This window comes from Sylvia atricapilla, chromosome Z (assembly GCF_009819655.1).
Source record: "Sylvia atricapilla isolate bSylAtr1 chromosome Z, bSylAtr1.pri, whole genome shotgun sequence".
Lineage (NCBI taxonomy): Eukaryota > Metazoa > Chordata > Aves > Passeriformes > Sylviidae > Sylvia > Sylvia atricapilla.
Window position 1 is genome coordinate 9,705,293 of NC_089174.1, and position 15,781 is coordinate 9,721,073.

Here is a 15,781-nt window from a genome sequence, read left to right on the forward strand (position 1 = left end):
GGGTGTGGTATTTCCAAGGAGGGACCGAATGAAGTGAAGGTCTGCCAGGGAGAGATTATCTTAGGGTCCCCTTGGAGCTAGGGCTGTGCTGCAGAGCACCATGGTGGCAGAACTATCCAGAACCCATAGCAAGGCATGCACAAGGGGAAGTGAGTAGATCCACCCATGAGTCACAAAGTCTCACGAGTACTTCTGCACCGTCCCTGTGCAGCTGCCTTGGTTTGGCCACACGGCTGAGAGAGGTGGCCCTGCAGCCCAGCTGCTCATTCATCAAGGCTTGAGGATCCTTGACATCTTGATTCCTTGAACATCTTTCTTAGTCATACGCCTCTGATCTCCAGTGATGTCATGTCCATACTCTCCCAGAGTGTCTGCATTTTCCTGGAGAAGTAACTAAATAACCAGGATATACTTGCTGGCTATTATGCTAATGATTGATGAAGAATTAATGAATTTTCTAAAAATAACTTGTCCTTTTTTGTCTTTTTCCACCTCCCCAAAGTTCAGAATGCCTTTAGGAAGACCAGGAATACACAGGATCTAAGTTCATGTAACTGGAGTTACTTATTCTAGGGTCTGATAAAAGTATCTGAAGTTAAAATGGTTTTATCTTCCAAGTTGGAGCATTAGTAACACCACCCATTTGTTGCTCTCACAGGAGGTCCTGGTGGAGCTTTTGGAGCAGTGTATAGATGGCCTGTGGAAAGCAGAGCGTTATGAAACAATTTCTGAAGTTTCCAAACTGATCATTCCTATTTATGAAAAGCGACGTGAATTTGAGGTGGGTATTTTGAACTAGTTTGCATAGAGCAGGTAATTTTCTAGACTGCTAAGAAAAAAAACAAACCAAAAACAGGGGAGTTTTTTATTTTTGAAGTTATGAGTTTCTGAGTTGGTATCAGTAAAGCAGTGTGCACACTGTGCTTCGTTGTTGGTTATTAGGTAAATTAGTGAAAGCAATAATCTGAAAGGTGATTATCAAAGCTAACAACATGAATGACTCATGTCATAATAATTACCACCTTCCTTCCTGTAAAATAAAACTGTTGTCATTCCATATGCTCAGCAAAGCTAGATTCTTTTTGAGACCTGAGGTTTTTAAGGGTTAAAAACAGAATGAAAACAGTTCAAAGAAAGACTGGATCTGTGGGTAATTCAGTGGCAAGTGAAGAGGAAGGAAGGAAGCTGTTGCCAGCCTTGCTCCTTCCCACCACGTGCTGTGACCTGTGCTTCAGGCTAATACTGGTCCTCTTTCCCTACCTCTGCCATGACAGAACATCCAGCCATACAACTGAAGCTGGAGGGGGTGTGGGGAAGCCTTACCTCAATCTATTTTTTTTTGTTGGAAAGCTGTTTATAATAAAAAAAACCCCACCTTCCTGGGTAAAATATTGTCAGCTGTTTTGTGTGTGAAGGCTCAGTCAAGAAACATGCTGACAGTGCACTCAGCCTTCTCTCCAGGGGCAGAGGTTACTGCAGTCTGTGGTACCCTGCAGACTGACCCTAAGCATGTACTTAAAACCAGGTTTTTCAAACAAGACTGCATGAGTTCAGCCTCTTTAGAAATTGAGGTTTCAATTCTTCAGAGGATTGTGTTCAGGTGTCTCAGTAACTTCTGGCATCAGATAGAATGTCCTGCTTGGAAAATCCTGTTTTCATCATAGTGTTAAAATCTGATTTCCAGAAACTCACCCAGCTGTACAGAACACTCCATGGAGCATATGCTAAGATATTGGAAGTAATGCACTCAAGGAAGAGGCTTCTTGGAACCTTTTTCAGAGTGGCCTTTTATGGACAAGTAAGTATATACACTGACTTGCCAGCTACCCCTCACCAGGCATCCTGGCCCCAAAAGCTGCTGCTCTGTCAGACCTGGAGTTGAAAAGCTCCTCTGGTGCAGCCACCAGTATGTCTGTGTGAGTGTTTTGGAATTGCACATTGAGGATGAGGGTTTGTATCTGTCTCCAGGAGCACTTGATTTATTATAAAGTTTATGGTTCTGCTGGTAGGCTTTTCATAAAACAACTCAGCAGTTAGGAAATGGCTTTGAGGGTTCAGAAAATGCTGAGGGTTTTTTTGCAATTATAGTTATGGTAGGTTACACAGACACAATTTAGTGTGTACAGTATATAATAGTAACACTATATAAATATAACAAGAGTATATAAACAGTAGTAGTAACAGACATTTATTTCTACAGAAAAATGCTGCTCCCTTATGGGTATTAGCAGAGTAAAAGATTATGAGAGAAGCTGGAGGCAAAACATCCATCAGTGTCGATTACACACATGTAGAGATAGGTAGTACTTTTGTTAGCTGAGGTATCTGGAAAACTGAATTTCATCTTGGGCTCAGAGTCCAAGGAACCAGCATGATCTTATCATATCTGATGAAGTCCTCTGAGCTTAAAAGCAGTTGTGGTTTTATTTTTTTCTCCACATAGCAGTTAATAAAGTGTGATACCCTCATGTCCTTTCTGTCTCTGAACAACCTGCATCTGCTTGTGGACTTAGAACCAAGGCGGAGGTGCAGGACTCCTCTTCAGAAAATACCATGTAAATTATATTGGCCTTGCCTTTCTTTATTCTTTCTTTTAGAACAGATGATAAATACCCCTGAAATCATCATGGGTTTCCACCTTTGAATGTCACTGTTACAACATATCAGAGCAGTGACTTCTGCTGCAGCAAACATGCATTTTATTTTTACCCTAATCTTCTCTGTAACTTTGGATATGTAAAAAGTAAATAAGGTTAGCAACAGATGAAAGGAAACAACTGCTAGCTTAGTTTTCCAGAAGCTAGAAATAACTGGATCAGCCCTTAAAATTAAGCTGTGTAGCATCCCAACAACCAGTACTACTTGATCCAGTTTTGCACTTTAAAGCTTTTTTGGCTTTATATTCCAGCTACACACAGATATCCTAATGCTGTGTCACAAGTTCTAACTGGAACAGCTCACCAAAGCATGAAGTTCCCATGCTGTTTCCATTATGGGTAAGGCTGGTGATGCAAGCACAACCTTTGATGCTGTTTTGGTCTCTATTTACAGTAAATACACCAAATCCCACTTCCCTGAACACAAGAGGAATTAAAGCACAGGAAACACTTTTTTTTTTTTTTAATTGCCTAAAGAGTCTTGCAGCTTTCACAAATTCTTGAATTTCAGAGTGTTCCTATGGCTCTGCTGTCAGGGCTTCCTCCACTTACGTATCTTTCTGCTCCTCCTCTGTCCCTTGTTTTTGTGGATTTTTTTTCTCCTGCCTGTCTCTTTCCAACCTTCCAAAAGGTCAAATGCTCGCCAAACCATCTTCCACATAGTTTAGATCTCTAACTGGTTGTACTCAAGCAATGATGTGTTGTGTTTGTGTTGGTAGAAGAATTATTTTCTTTTTTAGGCCATTTTTGAAGGAACCTATTAAACAGGCAAAGTTCAGTGAGACTTTGTGAGCCATAGCCTTCCAAACCTTTTTGGCTTTCTGAAATGTTAGTAGAAGCTTGCTTTGCAATCAGCAAATCTAAGATAAAAGTTTTCCAAATGGAGAAGCACAGCTATTCCTCACTGCTCTTTTTTGTTTTCTTGTGTTTTGTTTTTTGTGGTTAATGCCAGACATTCTTTGAGGAAGAAGATGGGAAGGAATATGTCTATAAGGAGCCCAAATTGACAGGCCTCTCAGAGATCTCCTTCAGACTTCTTAAACTTTATGGAGAAAAATTTGGGTCAGAGACTGTGAAGATTATCCAGGATTCTAATAAGGTAGAGTTCAACAGCATGCTCTGTGGAGCTGAAGGAAGGTGACAGAGCATCCCTTTCTTCTGCCAGTGGGAGGGGAAGAATGAGCCCTCTCCTCTACCCTCTTACAAACACCTCACTTCCAATTTGCCCTGGCAGTGTATGGACACATTACATAGCTTGACAAGTGCTGGTGCTGCTGTGGCTCTCAGGTGGGAATTATGAATGGGAAATTGAAATCCCCATCGTACTGAGCCTTGTTGAAGGCATTAGAAACCAGCACAGAGCATCAGGTGACTGGAAGCTGAGTTACTTCTTGTTGCTTTGATGCTGCAAGTCTGAAAGAAAATCTCTTTGGGTCTTAGCTCTTTTCTTTTCATATGGAATACTTATTTATTGTCCCTGCAAGAGCTGCAGTGGGTTTTATCTGAATTACCAAAGACAGCACTGGTGATCCCAAAGCTGATTTAGTGCAAGCCTGGAAGTTTGCCTGGCCCAGCACTGTATGAGCACTGGATCACAGTCTGGAAACTTTGTGGACATATTAGGAGGACTCAGTAGCTCAGGCCTGTGCTGTGATAGATTAGGGGACGTGACTGCCTACAGTAGGAACAGCTTGTTTGGCACCAGGTGATGTACTTCTTGTGCCACACCTCCTTGTCTTACCTGCTGGTGGATGGTCTAGACATCCCAGCTGAGGGCAAAATGAGCATTTGGCATGTCACTGGCCTTCATGCAGTGAGGGAATTAGTTTAAATCAGATCCCAGTGAATAGATTAGCCAATTATAGCTTATCAACGTTCATTCCTCCTGTGAGTAACCCTCTTATTTCATAGGTCAATGTTAAAGACCTTGATTCCAAGTATGCCTATATTCAAGTGACTTATGTGAAGCCCTACTTTGAAGAAAAAGAAATGTCTGAAAGAAAAACTGAATTTGAAAGAAATCATAATATCAATAGATTTGTATTTGAAACTCCTTACACTTTATCTGGAAAAAAGCATGGCAGTGTAGAAGAACAATGTAAAAAAAGGACCATTCTAACTAGTAAGTACAAATATCTCAGCATGAGACAGTATCAGTAACTATTAGGAGACTATTCTAGCTCATGAAAATATTCCAGAAGTGTGACAAATTCTCTCAGCTTTATCAGAATTGTAAGACAATATTCTGGTTGGGAGGGGGTATTTACCTTGTATTTTTATGTGCACATTTTTACAGATTAAAAAATCATGCTGGTAAATTATAGCCTTGTTTGGGATTTCACATCCTCAAGGGCATGAATCTGCTTGTATATGTTCTATGAAGAGTATTCCTATGTGCTGCATGACACAGTATGTGTATATGACACAGTATGTGTATTTTCAATGTATACATTTATTTTCTGTTTCTGCTAGCTTTGAACTCCTTTCCATATGTTAAGAAGAGAATTCCGGTCAATTATGAGCATCAGGTTAATTTGAAACCAATTGACGTCGCTATCGATGAAATAAAGGACAGGACAGCAGAGCTGCAGAAACTCTGCTCTGCTGGTGATGTTGACAAGATCCAGCTGCAGCTCAAGCTGCAGGGCTGTGTTTCTGTGCAGGTCAGTCTGTTTGATGTCTGTCCGGAATTGCGTTTACATACACAGATCAGGGTGAGGCATCGTCACAACACATTTACTTTCCAGAAATCATTAACTACCCGGGCTACAGGGCTGCAGCCACCAGCACAGCCTCCCTGTCATGTGCAGTGCTACACCAGTGGCTGGCTCTTGGGAATAAACATTTTCTCCAGTGGTGTTTATAGTGTCAAGTCCAAGCATAATTGCACATTAATTAGCAATAAGTAACTGCTGAAATATGCTTAAGTCTTGAAGACTGTACTGTAAGAATCAGGCGCACAGAGCTGTTTTGTGACCCTGCCTTCTCCAGCTGGATAAGTCACCTTAGGACTCAGACCGTGCTGTTTTTCCACATGGAAATAAGAGGAAAATATGAGGAAACAAACTCAATATCTCTTTCTATCTCAGCAGGAGTTCTAGCATAAATGATTTTTTCTTCCATTCTAGGTTAATGCTGGTCCTTTGGCCTATGCCAGAGCTTTCCTAAGTGACAGCCAGTCCAGCAAATATCCTGCTAAGAAGGTGAATGAGTTAAAAGAAATGTTCAGGTAGGATTTCTAATGTAATAGAAACTAGCAGCTGGCTGGAAGATGATACCTGCTTTGATTATATTTTTGTCTGTCTCCAAACTCAGCAGATGCTGGATATATATGTCTTATATATATATATGTCTTATATATATATGTCTCATAAAGATCCAAAAGATCATGGGGTTGTGGGTGCTCACACATGAAAAAAAGCCAATGAAGTTACATGTATCAGGAGTTTCCAAGTCCAGGGCTGTGCTCTCCTTGGAGAGATTTGCTTGAACACCTGCTTCAACAGTTTGTGTGGGTATTTGAGATTATCACATGAAGTATGTTTGGAAACCAGAGATGTGACAGTCCTGTGTTCAGGGGTCTTTGATATGGTGCACTGTTTGCCAGTTTTTCCAAGGGGATTTTTTGCTAGCTAATGATCGACTTTGAAGTATTTTAAAGCAAATCCTTTCCCAGTTTATGGCAGAGCACTGTTCTTGTTTCTGTTGCTAATTTTTGAAACTGTGTGACTAGTATAGGTGTTTTTCCAATTTCTGTCCCTTAGGGTAAGTTTCACCTCCCACTTGAAAGTGTCCCCCAGGATATAATAAAGCAACTCTTGTTTCTCCTCAGGATGATGAGTCTTTGCCACACTCTTTTCTGGATCTCTCAGGTGTAACCAGATGTCCACCAGCCCCTGCATTTTTTACTCTGTGCTGATGATTGCAATTTCACCTATTTCTCCATTCTTGTTGAATGAAGAAAGCAGCATTTGGGCCAATCCTATTCTCCTTCCGTGTATTAAGTAACCTGGCAATCAGGGAGCAATCCCAAAAACATGCCATGCATGGTTTTACTTTCCAGCTTTGCAGTGCAAACAATCTCCATTTCAGTTTGAATGCATTTTTATTGGGTTTCATAAAAAAGGAAAATAGGTGTGTTGAATGAGGCAAAGAATGAGTAACAGATCCCAGAAAGAGCATTACAGCTCCCCATGGTGTGAACTTCCTTCTGGAGGGTCTCTGCTGTCAGGAGCCTGACCTCTGACTGCCCTGCTGTGTCACCCAGCTCTGGCAGCCTTGCAGGAGGACTGGCTGTCCCATCTGCTGAGGGTCCAGGCCCTAAAAAGCTCCAGCAGGAAGCCCAAAACCTGTGTTGAATTCCCTCTTCATTCCCTGATTCACTGTGCCAGGGATACTCCTGGAATATGTATTGCCCCGAACACTGGAGAAAAGGGGGTGAGAAATACTGAGATTTGCCTGTCTGTTTAGTTGCTTGCTTTGGCAGAAAGACCAGACTATTGTAAGTTCATTCCTTTCCTCCCCAGGAAGTTTATCCAAGCCTGTGGAATTGCTCTGGAGCTCAACGAGCGTCTCATTAAGGAGGATCAAGTGGAGTACCATGAGGGGCTAAAATCAAACTTTCAGGATATGGTGAAAGAGCTTTCTGACATCATCCATGAACAGGCACGTACTGCACAGTGGGAGCACATGGAGGTGGTTCACTGTGGTTGAAAACTGGCTGGGAATTGAAAATGTGATCACTCTGCATGTTCTGTAGCTAAATATAAACGGGCGAGTAAGTGAACATGAAAACTAAGCAGTAGATTTGGGGGATTCCTAAAACTGCTTTCTGTTTACTGAAAGTCTCAGCCTGACATTGGTATTCGGAGTGCTGCAGGGTGGAGTCTTCAGTGACACACCACTGCCAGCTGTGATCATCAGAATTCTGCCTCATGTCTGCAAATTATAAAGAAGTCACAGGTCCAGTATTTCCATTTCTTTAGTTATATCCATCTTAAGGGGTTTTATTTAATATATTATTTTTCCTTGTATATATGTTTTCTTATAATTTTTACCTAATGCCAACATGCCATTTATATGCATTATAAATTTGTGCTAATTAATCTGATGTATGATTTTATATTTTCTTGGATCTTTCTAGGAAAATACATTTGAATAGTAGCATCAGAGGTTAGGGATTCAAAGAGCAGTTGTACTTCTATCTAGTATCTAGTTTCATGCTGTGAAATTAGATGAGAACTGACTTTCTGAATTTCCATACCTCTGGCTTTTTAATTTTGCCTTTATTATGATAAAAGAAAGCTTGTAGATTTATAGCATCGAGGAAATAAAATCAACAGTACAGACTGCATTCTGGTCCACAGAACTTGAAATTTAAAATAATGCTTTCAGGATCTCCCAGTTAGTCAATATACAGTCTATGTGTGACTGTGAATTAAAGATGCAACATGTCAGCTCACGAAAAATGGATAGGCAAATTCCACAGTCAGTTGAGTAGTTGTTCACACTAAATGCAAAATCTGCAAGTGGCAAAGTAATACAACTGCACCAGGCTGCTGCTTGTAAATAAGGTTAATTTACAATAAAATAATGCTTAAGAGAATCAGTCTTCTTATGGAAGAGTACAATATAATTTCAGGCAAATGGTCTCATGATGGGGATGAATTTTGTTGTAGGAGTGTAAGAGTGGATCTGTCTGACAGTGCTGCATTCCTGCTGCTTTTTTTAGATTCCCTTTCTATTCTGCTCATGGCCACCATATTTTTAGTGTGCAAAATATTGATTTTGTACATTCACCACACTGGTTTTTTCACTGCCACTATCTGCATACTCCTCTACTGAACTTTGCTCGGAGAGGCCTGGTCATAAGAACTGCCACCTGCTTACTCTAAGCTGTTTTCCAGTGCCAAGATATCTAATTTGCATGCAGCTGCTGGCACTTCTGTGGCTTTTGGATTTTGCAATAGTCAAATCAAAAACAAATCACTCAGTCCTGCACTGTCCAAATACAATAGCTAAGATTATTTTAGAACAAAGAAGCGTTGTTAAAACACATCCCCTGTTACCTGATAGATTTATCCACTGCTGTGTTGCCTTTGTTCAATGGGCAAAATATGACTGAAATGTCCAGGTGAAGGGCTCCCTGGGAAGGTTATACTTTTCAACTTCTTCTTGTAATAGCTCGAAAGGCAGCTTAAAATACCATGTTTGTGAACACTGTTCTTCACAGTTGTGCAATGTTATGTGCAACGGCTGACTTGAGCTTTGCATTGCCATCAAATGGCCTAATGTCTAACAAATTCAACCTAATGGAATAAGTTCTCTTATTTTGTAACAGTTAGATGTAAAAAGTCAGTTAAATGTAAAAAGTATAGTGCATTAACTTAGGGCTCTCATTGCAAATTACATATGCTTTCCTAGATATTGTCAGTGTCCTTCATTTGAGATGGGTAATCGCTGGGTCAAACTGTGACCTATTTACAGATCTTTTAAGCTAAAATGTAAACACAAAAAAAATTATAAACTGCAGCTGAACAGATCCAGGAAATTTCAGAGACTAGCAGAAGGCTGGATGTCCAGAAGCTGTTTATGATGGCAAATTATTTGTTTCACTAATGCAATTTCAAGGTAGCTAACTTGACTGGCAAACATGGTGAAAATAAATACACAGTCGGCTCTGCCATTCCAGCTGCATCCTGTGCTGTCAGTGTCCTTCAGGCTACAAAGTACAAAATCTGAACACAGAGGTAGCGGGGGATTTTTGTGGGGGATGTAGCTGCATGTACTCCATTTGCTCACAAAAAACCCTATTAGAATTCTGTTACTGCTAAGATACAATAAAAAATGTACAGAGAACTGTTTCTTTCCTACAATGCATAGTTGTAACTAAAAGTAATCCAGTAATACACAGAATGGTATATATATTAATGCTACAGAAATCACTAAACTACTCTTCTTTCTCATTTCTTTGTTATGCTGCCTTTGTGAGACAGCTTTGAAGACAAGGTCGGAGATATCTCTTTTGCATACCTTTTTAAATAGCTTGATTATCATAATGAAGTGAAACCTGTATTGAATTTGTGATTGTTTTACTTTGTTTAGATCTATCATGGAGACACAATGCATTTGCCATTGATGCAGGACTCTCTTCATGTCTTCTGTGTGATCAGCGGAACCTCTGGTGATGGAAGTTACTGCTCGCTCAGACCCACTGCTGACATATAAACATATCAGTCATATCTTACAGAGCCTTCTCAGGAATTCTTGGAACTGTACAAAAGTTGTTTAAAACCATCCATGATGAGCTAAGATTGAATCACAGGGTGGTTTGGTTTGGTTTGGTTTGCTTTGGGTTTTTTTTTCACCACAAAAAACGTTGCCATGCTTTCAAACAGGGTGCTTGCTTGTTTTGCTGAGCAACATTGGAAGTGCCTGGACATTGCACCACTGTGCTTGTTTTCTACAATTTTTTTTAAGATAAGTGAATAGCAGGACAGGGAAAGGCAGTTATCTAAATACGTGTTGAATTGCTGAACTATGAATTGAAGCAATGACATAATATGTAAAGTTGTACAATGGAATATAATAAAATGTAAAACTACGTTGTAAATAGAAAGAGTACAGGGTATATAAAAACTAGCATTATATCACATTTGCTGCTAAAAGCTTTGTGGAACAGGGGATATGAAGCAGAAATTGTATTTACTAGCAAGGGACCTTGCTCTTCCAAAAAGTGACTTGTGGTTGACATACCCCTATTGTACTCAATGAAAGCAAACTTGCCATAGTCTGGAATAACTAAAACCTAAGTCAGAAATTATAATTTTCGTACATCCTCAGAACAGATATTTCTAAAGTAATCTCCATGAAGGTTGAGCTTACTGTAGCTGATTCCAATCTTGGGTAACCTTTCACAGCTGCGAGAAAGGATGGACTGTACTCACTGACAGCAAACCTGAGCGATGTGTCATTTGATACAAATTTTCTCTTGCTTGCCCCTCATGGTTGCACACAGATAAAAACTCTGAGAAAAGTCTAAATTGAGTTGGAAATTATAAGGTGCTTTAACAACTTTTGGAAATAATTGGAGAGATCCTTTAAAAATCTGCAGCACATCAAAATAATTTACACAAAATTGAGGGATTTGTTAGCACAACTGATGTATGATCCCTCCTGTTAAACAGATCTATGCTCTGAAAGCTCATTGCTTTTTCTGATAGGTGGTTGAGAAAATTTATTTTCCAGAGTTCTTTTATTCTTTCTTTCCCTCACCAAAGCTTTCATACATTCTCTGCCTCTTTTTTAATAATATGCTTCAGATTCAGGAAGAAGAACCCAGTTCAGTAATTCTTTTAATCAGGAACATTTTTAACATCCGTGTTTTTCAAGTCTTGTTGATTGTAAATACTGTTTCAGTAGTTCATATGGAAAGGGTGGGAGATTTAAGGATATGTAACAAAATGCATATGTTACAATGTTACAATGTTACAATATGTAACAAAAAGAGGATTCTAGGTGGGTATTTAACTTTGCTGTAGTGTCTAGAAAATGTTAAGTTTCTAAATCTTTGTGACAAAAATTACCTTCAAATAGTAACTGGACCACATTTCAAAATGTTTATTATGCATGATTTTAAATACCTACAATTATTCGTATTCTGAGAAAATAGTGTTGTGATCCATAAATTCATCCATTAGCTGTTTCACGCAAAATACAGATGTGCCTATAACAAACCAGCCACATTTCTGCTCCTATGTGCTTTTGTGCCAGTCAGACTCTAAATTTAGCATGAACTTTCAGTAAGAGGAAGGGAGATTAGTATGTGTAAATATGGTTAGCACCTTCCTGATTGTTATCTATCAGCAAATAATATTTAAAAGCATATAGTGAGAGTTTTCCAAATTACTTTACGAAGATGTGTGATACTCATTAACAGTCAATCCAATACAAGATACTTTTGGAGCTAATTGACCTCTAAATATCAGCAGCAAAGGCATATCTTGACTACAGTCAGCAGACGTATGCAATATAGACATCCAAAAGCTTTGACATCATAGCTTTTTCCAATACTACAGATAACCTAGTAGTTTTCCTGGATTCGCAGGAAGATCCTTATGTATGTTTTTTGATGTCTTTAATGTTCTGAGATAATATCATTGGCTGAATTTTCAATCTCTAGTCTTTATTTTAACTTGAATTTCAGTGAAATTCTTACTTGCTTTTTCAGATGTCTTTAAAGGTCCAATATGAATTTTTGTCTCAACTTCTGAAGCTGTTGATGTTGGAATTGTCCTATCATTTCACTCTCATATACTGGAAAGCTGTCACAGTAATTTGGCAAAAAAGACATGCTTAATACCAGCCCAGTTAGAATATATACAGTCACTGCATTTCAGAAGATACACTTATTTGCAGTTTTAATGAATTACAAAAAGTATATGCCCTAAGGATTAGCCTTCACTCCTGCTAAGTTTTTTTTTTTTTCTGGATTTTCTACAGAAAAATCTCCTTTTCAGATAGGTTATGAAAAGACTGGTAACAAACAAACTTGTTTTTCCTTTATGTATTCACCAATCTAGAAAGGATGAGGAGTGGCCATTATTTTACAGCTGGTTTTGGACAATGGTGCCAAGAAGATGATCACAATTTCTTTATATATATATATATATATATATATATATAAAGATTATATGATATATAATAATATATAATCTTTATCCTTTTCTTACTTAATTGTCCCAGTTTAGAGAAATCCTCCAGATCTTTTGTTATTTATGACTGAAAGGGCTTAATTCACAGATCTAGAGTGTACTGTATATGGACGTGTTTTATGTAGCTGATACTCACACTGGGTACATCCTATTTGCTACCTGTTTGAGGAGAATAGAAATGTCTATTGTTCATGGACATTTTTCTTTTCTTAAATTGCCTAAGGAATGGAGGATTCTTTTAGTCTTGAAAAATTAGTGGAACATATTTCAAATTACATCCTGGCACACACTCTTTCTATACCTCAGTTTGGCTACATAACATATTTTGTTTGCATGCCTCTAATTACTTTTGCTGCAAAATGCTGTAACACATCAAGTCTTCAGAATGGATGCTTTGGTAATTTTGTATGAAGGAAAAGAAATGGGATGAAGGATCTGTGTGGATTAAGCGGAGTTGATTATTCTCAGTAGCAGGACTGTTTTGGGTAATGGGATGTCTCAAAGCCAGATGTTTGCAAAGAGGATATACAAAGCAACAAAAGGACTGCCAGTATTTTATGTACAAGAACTTGCTTTTAGAGATTTACAGAGTAAGCAAAGTGTAAACATTTTCTCTTTTGGATGTACTGCTTTTCTCTCTGCAGAGATTAGAAAGTATCATTTTAAGAAAAATAATCTCAGAGCTCCATTTCCTCCCCCTAAAAAAAAAAAAAATCTGGAATGAGGAACTTACTGCAGTGATTAATGTGTTTTTAGATATTATTTGGTGTTCTAAACTTTTTCTGATATCAGGACTTCTCACGAGGTAGGCCAGCAAATGAAAAATCATGGGTGAGAGAATAGCTGTAGTGTGTAACATTGGTTTTGTTCCAGAAGACTTTTGAACATGCACAACATGGTATTTTGGCAGAATAAGACTTTACATAAACATAATACCTTTGTTGCAAAGTAGATAAAGTATGTTTGTTTTCTCTTTCTAAAGAGACCAGATCCCATGGGACTCCACATTATGATTTGAGTAACTTGGCCTGAAAGAACTGGAGAAGAATTTAAGTGGAAATTATGGGCTCAAAAATTTAATAGAAATGAAACTATGTCTTACTCAATTTGTCTACTTGAGGAGAGTAGCACATGTAGATCTGATGTTCACTGAGATGAGTTCTCTAACCAGAAAAGGGAGGAGCATTGTGTACAGCTAATCCTTACGCAACCACAGACTGTACTACTTCAAACAATATCCTTGTGCCAAGCAGTGGCAAAACAGTTGTGATATACATATAATGTTTCATCTGGATGTAATTTACTCTCTTCTCGTGTAAATCTGACACCTGCTGCTCCATAATCATAACAGGAGTGCTTTTATCCTGCATATTTTACAAGTATTGAGTATTGTACAAGCCCTGTTTAACCTTTGTGTGTGAAAAAACAGCACCTCCCATTTGCCTTGGTTCTTAACTGCTGTACTGGACACAGAGGATAAATAGATCTGCTCATGAGCTTCCTGAGACCAACCATCCTATACTGCTGTTTTTACTTTGTTTTTTCTTGAATAATGAATAATTTTGACAAGAAGCCAGGGAAAGAAATCACATTGCAGTCAAGTTCAGAGTTTACTCCAGGTCAAAATAAAAGTCTACAAAACCAGAAAATATAAGTGTTTCAATAAGCATGTTTTTCCTAGGGTTTGGACTTTTTTTAAATTTTTTTTTCTTCATTTTACAGAACAGAGTGAGTGATCAGAAGCTAATACCAGTGTAAGATTCATGGGGCTAAACCCTATTCACTGAACTATCACATATGCACCCTCTAATGAAGATTACCAAAATAAGTCTTCAAAAACAGAAGTACACCAAATGAAATGGTGAACACTAAATTATTCAGCAACAAACAGGAGATGCTGACTTAAAAATCTAAAGAAGCATGAGCATCACAACATCCAGCTCAGGGAAATCCCAAAAACATGGTTCATTGGAAAAACAGAGACAGTCATACACACAAATTTATCAGTAGAAACAAGATAGGAATCAAAAGTAAGGAAACATCCCAGCAGATCATGCTACTTTCCTAAAAATTACCCTGTAGGTTTGTGGTTGGTTTTTTGCTCTGTTCTGGAGTTTCAAATTTTGAAACCCAGACTTTTTGGGGATATATTTATTGTTCCTCTTCTTCAACGAACTCAACTTAGAAGGTGGTTAGACTAATGTATATGCCCAGGCAATTGTACCAGCTCTTACATGATGTAATGTAAGCCAGGTATAATTATTATTTACCTCACCAGAGAATAAAGGATAAACTGCATTTTCTACTCCTGTCTTCTGAATCTTCTGTATGGGGCTCTTGCAAGCCTTGGCCAAACAGCTGTAAAACCAGGTTTGTGCCCTGCCTCCCTTGGTGGGTAAAGGAGTTGCTCCCTTGCCAAATGAACAGGTAAATTAAGTAGATCTTGATTCTTCGGGAACAGTGAGCAGAAAAGATGATGCATGGGCTTGTAATAGAATTTATCAGAGGGGGAGATACAACATTTGTACAAACATGCTTAGTTCCAAGTCCACCCAAAAGTGCTCTTCAAAAGAAGTGGGGTTTATTCCACATAATTTCTCATTTCCAGCTGGGCTTGGGCAGCAGTTCAGAGTTTGCATAGTTCACGTCTCCTGTGAGCATGTATCGCAAAATTCTCGATGTCCCCAGAGAACACAGAACAAAGAACATGACAAAGGTCGAGAAGTGAGAAGCTGTGTGAGTCAGACTGGGTTTTTTTAACGTGATTTTGGAATTTTGTGCCTCAGATCCATCTGTATTCTGTTTGAGCCCTTTTTTGAAATTACTCTAGCCCTCTTCTTGAAGAGCCTGTAATTATGTCGGCTGAGACCTAAAGTATTGCCAGAAGCTGCTGCAAAATCAGAAAGGAGGAATCTTAACACTGGTACGAAACAACTTCTGGTCTCAAAAGGGACAATTCCCCATGGCCTTGTGCTGTTAATAATCATTGCCTCTTGCTGGACTTAGTAACTTTGTGCAGGCACATCAGGCATTGGCACCATTTGTTAATCTGATTTAGGGAACATGCACAGGAAAAAATTGTTGGATTTTTGCTTTATTGCATCTGCAAACTCACTGCACAATCACTGGCTTCGGTTGTGTGGGTGGAAAAGGCAGGAGCACACAGCCAAAGGCAGATCAGTAAGGTAATTGTAAATCAGTTTATACCAAACACGAAGCCATACCCCAAGTACTTGTTCAACAGATCATTTCAAAGATATCTCAGGTGTGTCTCTACGAGTCCTAGTCACTACAGCACAGTTTCATTGGCTCACAAGAACATGAACGAGCATGAGATTTGCAACAGAGAGCTGCAGGACAGGACTCAATGAGATTGAGAAATGGGAAGTCTCTGTTAGGTGGCAGGGATCA

At 38.9% G+C, this 15,781-nt stretch overlaps 1 protein-coding gene across 3 annotated transcripts in view; it reads left to right on the forward strand.

Annotated features, from left to right (window-relative positions):
- DOCK11 (dedicator of cytokinesis 11) overlaps positions 1 to 14,675 on the forward strand; it is an 81,957-nt gene extending 67,282 nt beyond the window's left edge. For 2 of the 3 annotated variants that reach the window (XM_066339170.1, XM_066339171.1), the window contains exons 47-54: positions 659 to 781; positions 1,685 to 1,798; positions 3,610 to 3,756; positions 4,569 to 4,779; positions 5,130 to 5,320; positions 5,786 to 5,886; positions 7,184 to 7,322; positions 9,762 to 14,675. In XM_066339170.1, coding sequence (XP_066195267.1) covers positions 659 to 781; positions 1,685 to 1,798; positions 3,610 to 3,756; positions 4,569 to 4,779; positions 5,130 to 5,320; positions 5,786 to 5,886; positions 7,184 to 7,322; positions 9,762 to 9,884 — 1,149 coding nt within the window. In that variant the 3' untranslated portion in view covers positions 9,885 to 14,675. Of the gene's footprint in view, positions 1 to 658; positions 782 to 1,684; positions 1,799 to 3,609; positions 3,757 to 4,568; positions 4,780 to 5,129; positions 5,321 to 5,785; positions 5,887 to 7,183; positions 7,464 to 9,761 lie in introns of those variants that run through there. The other variant, XM_066339169.1, reaches the window with a different exon arrangement.
- The last annotated feature ends 1,106 nt before the right edge of the window (positions 14,676 to 15,781 follow it).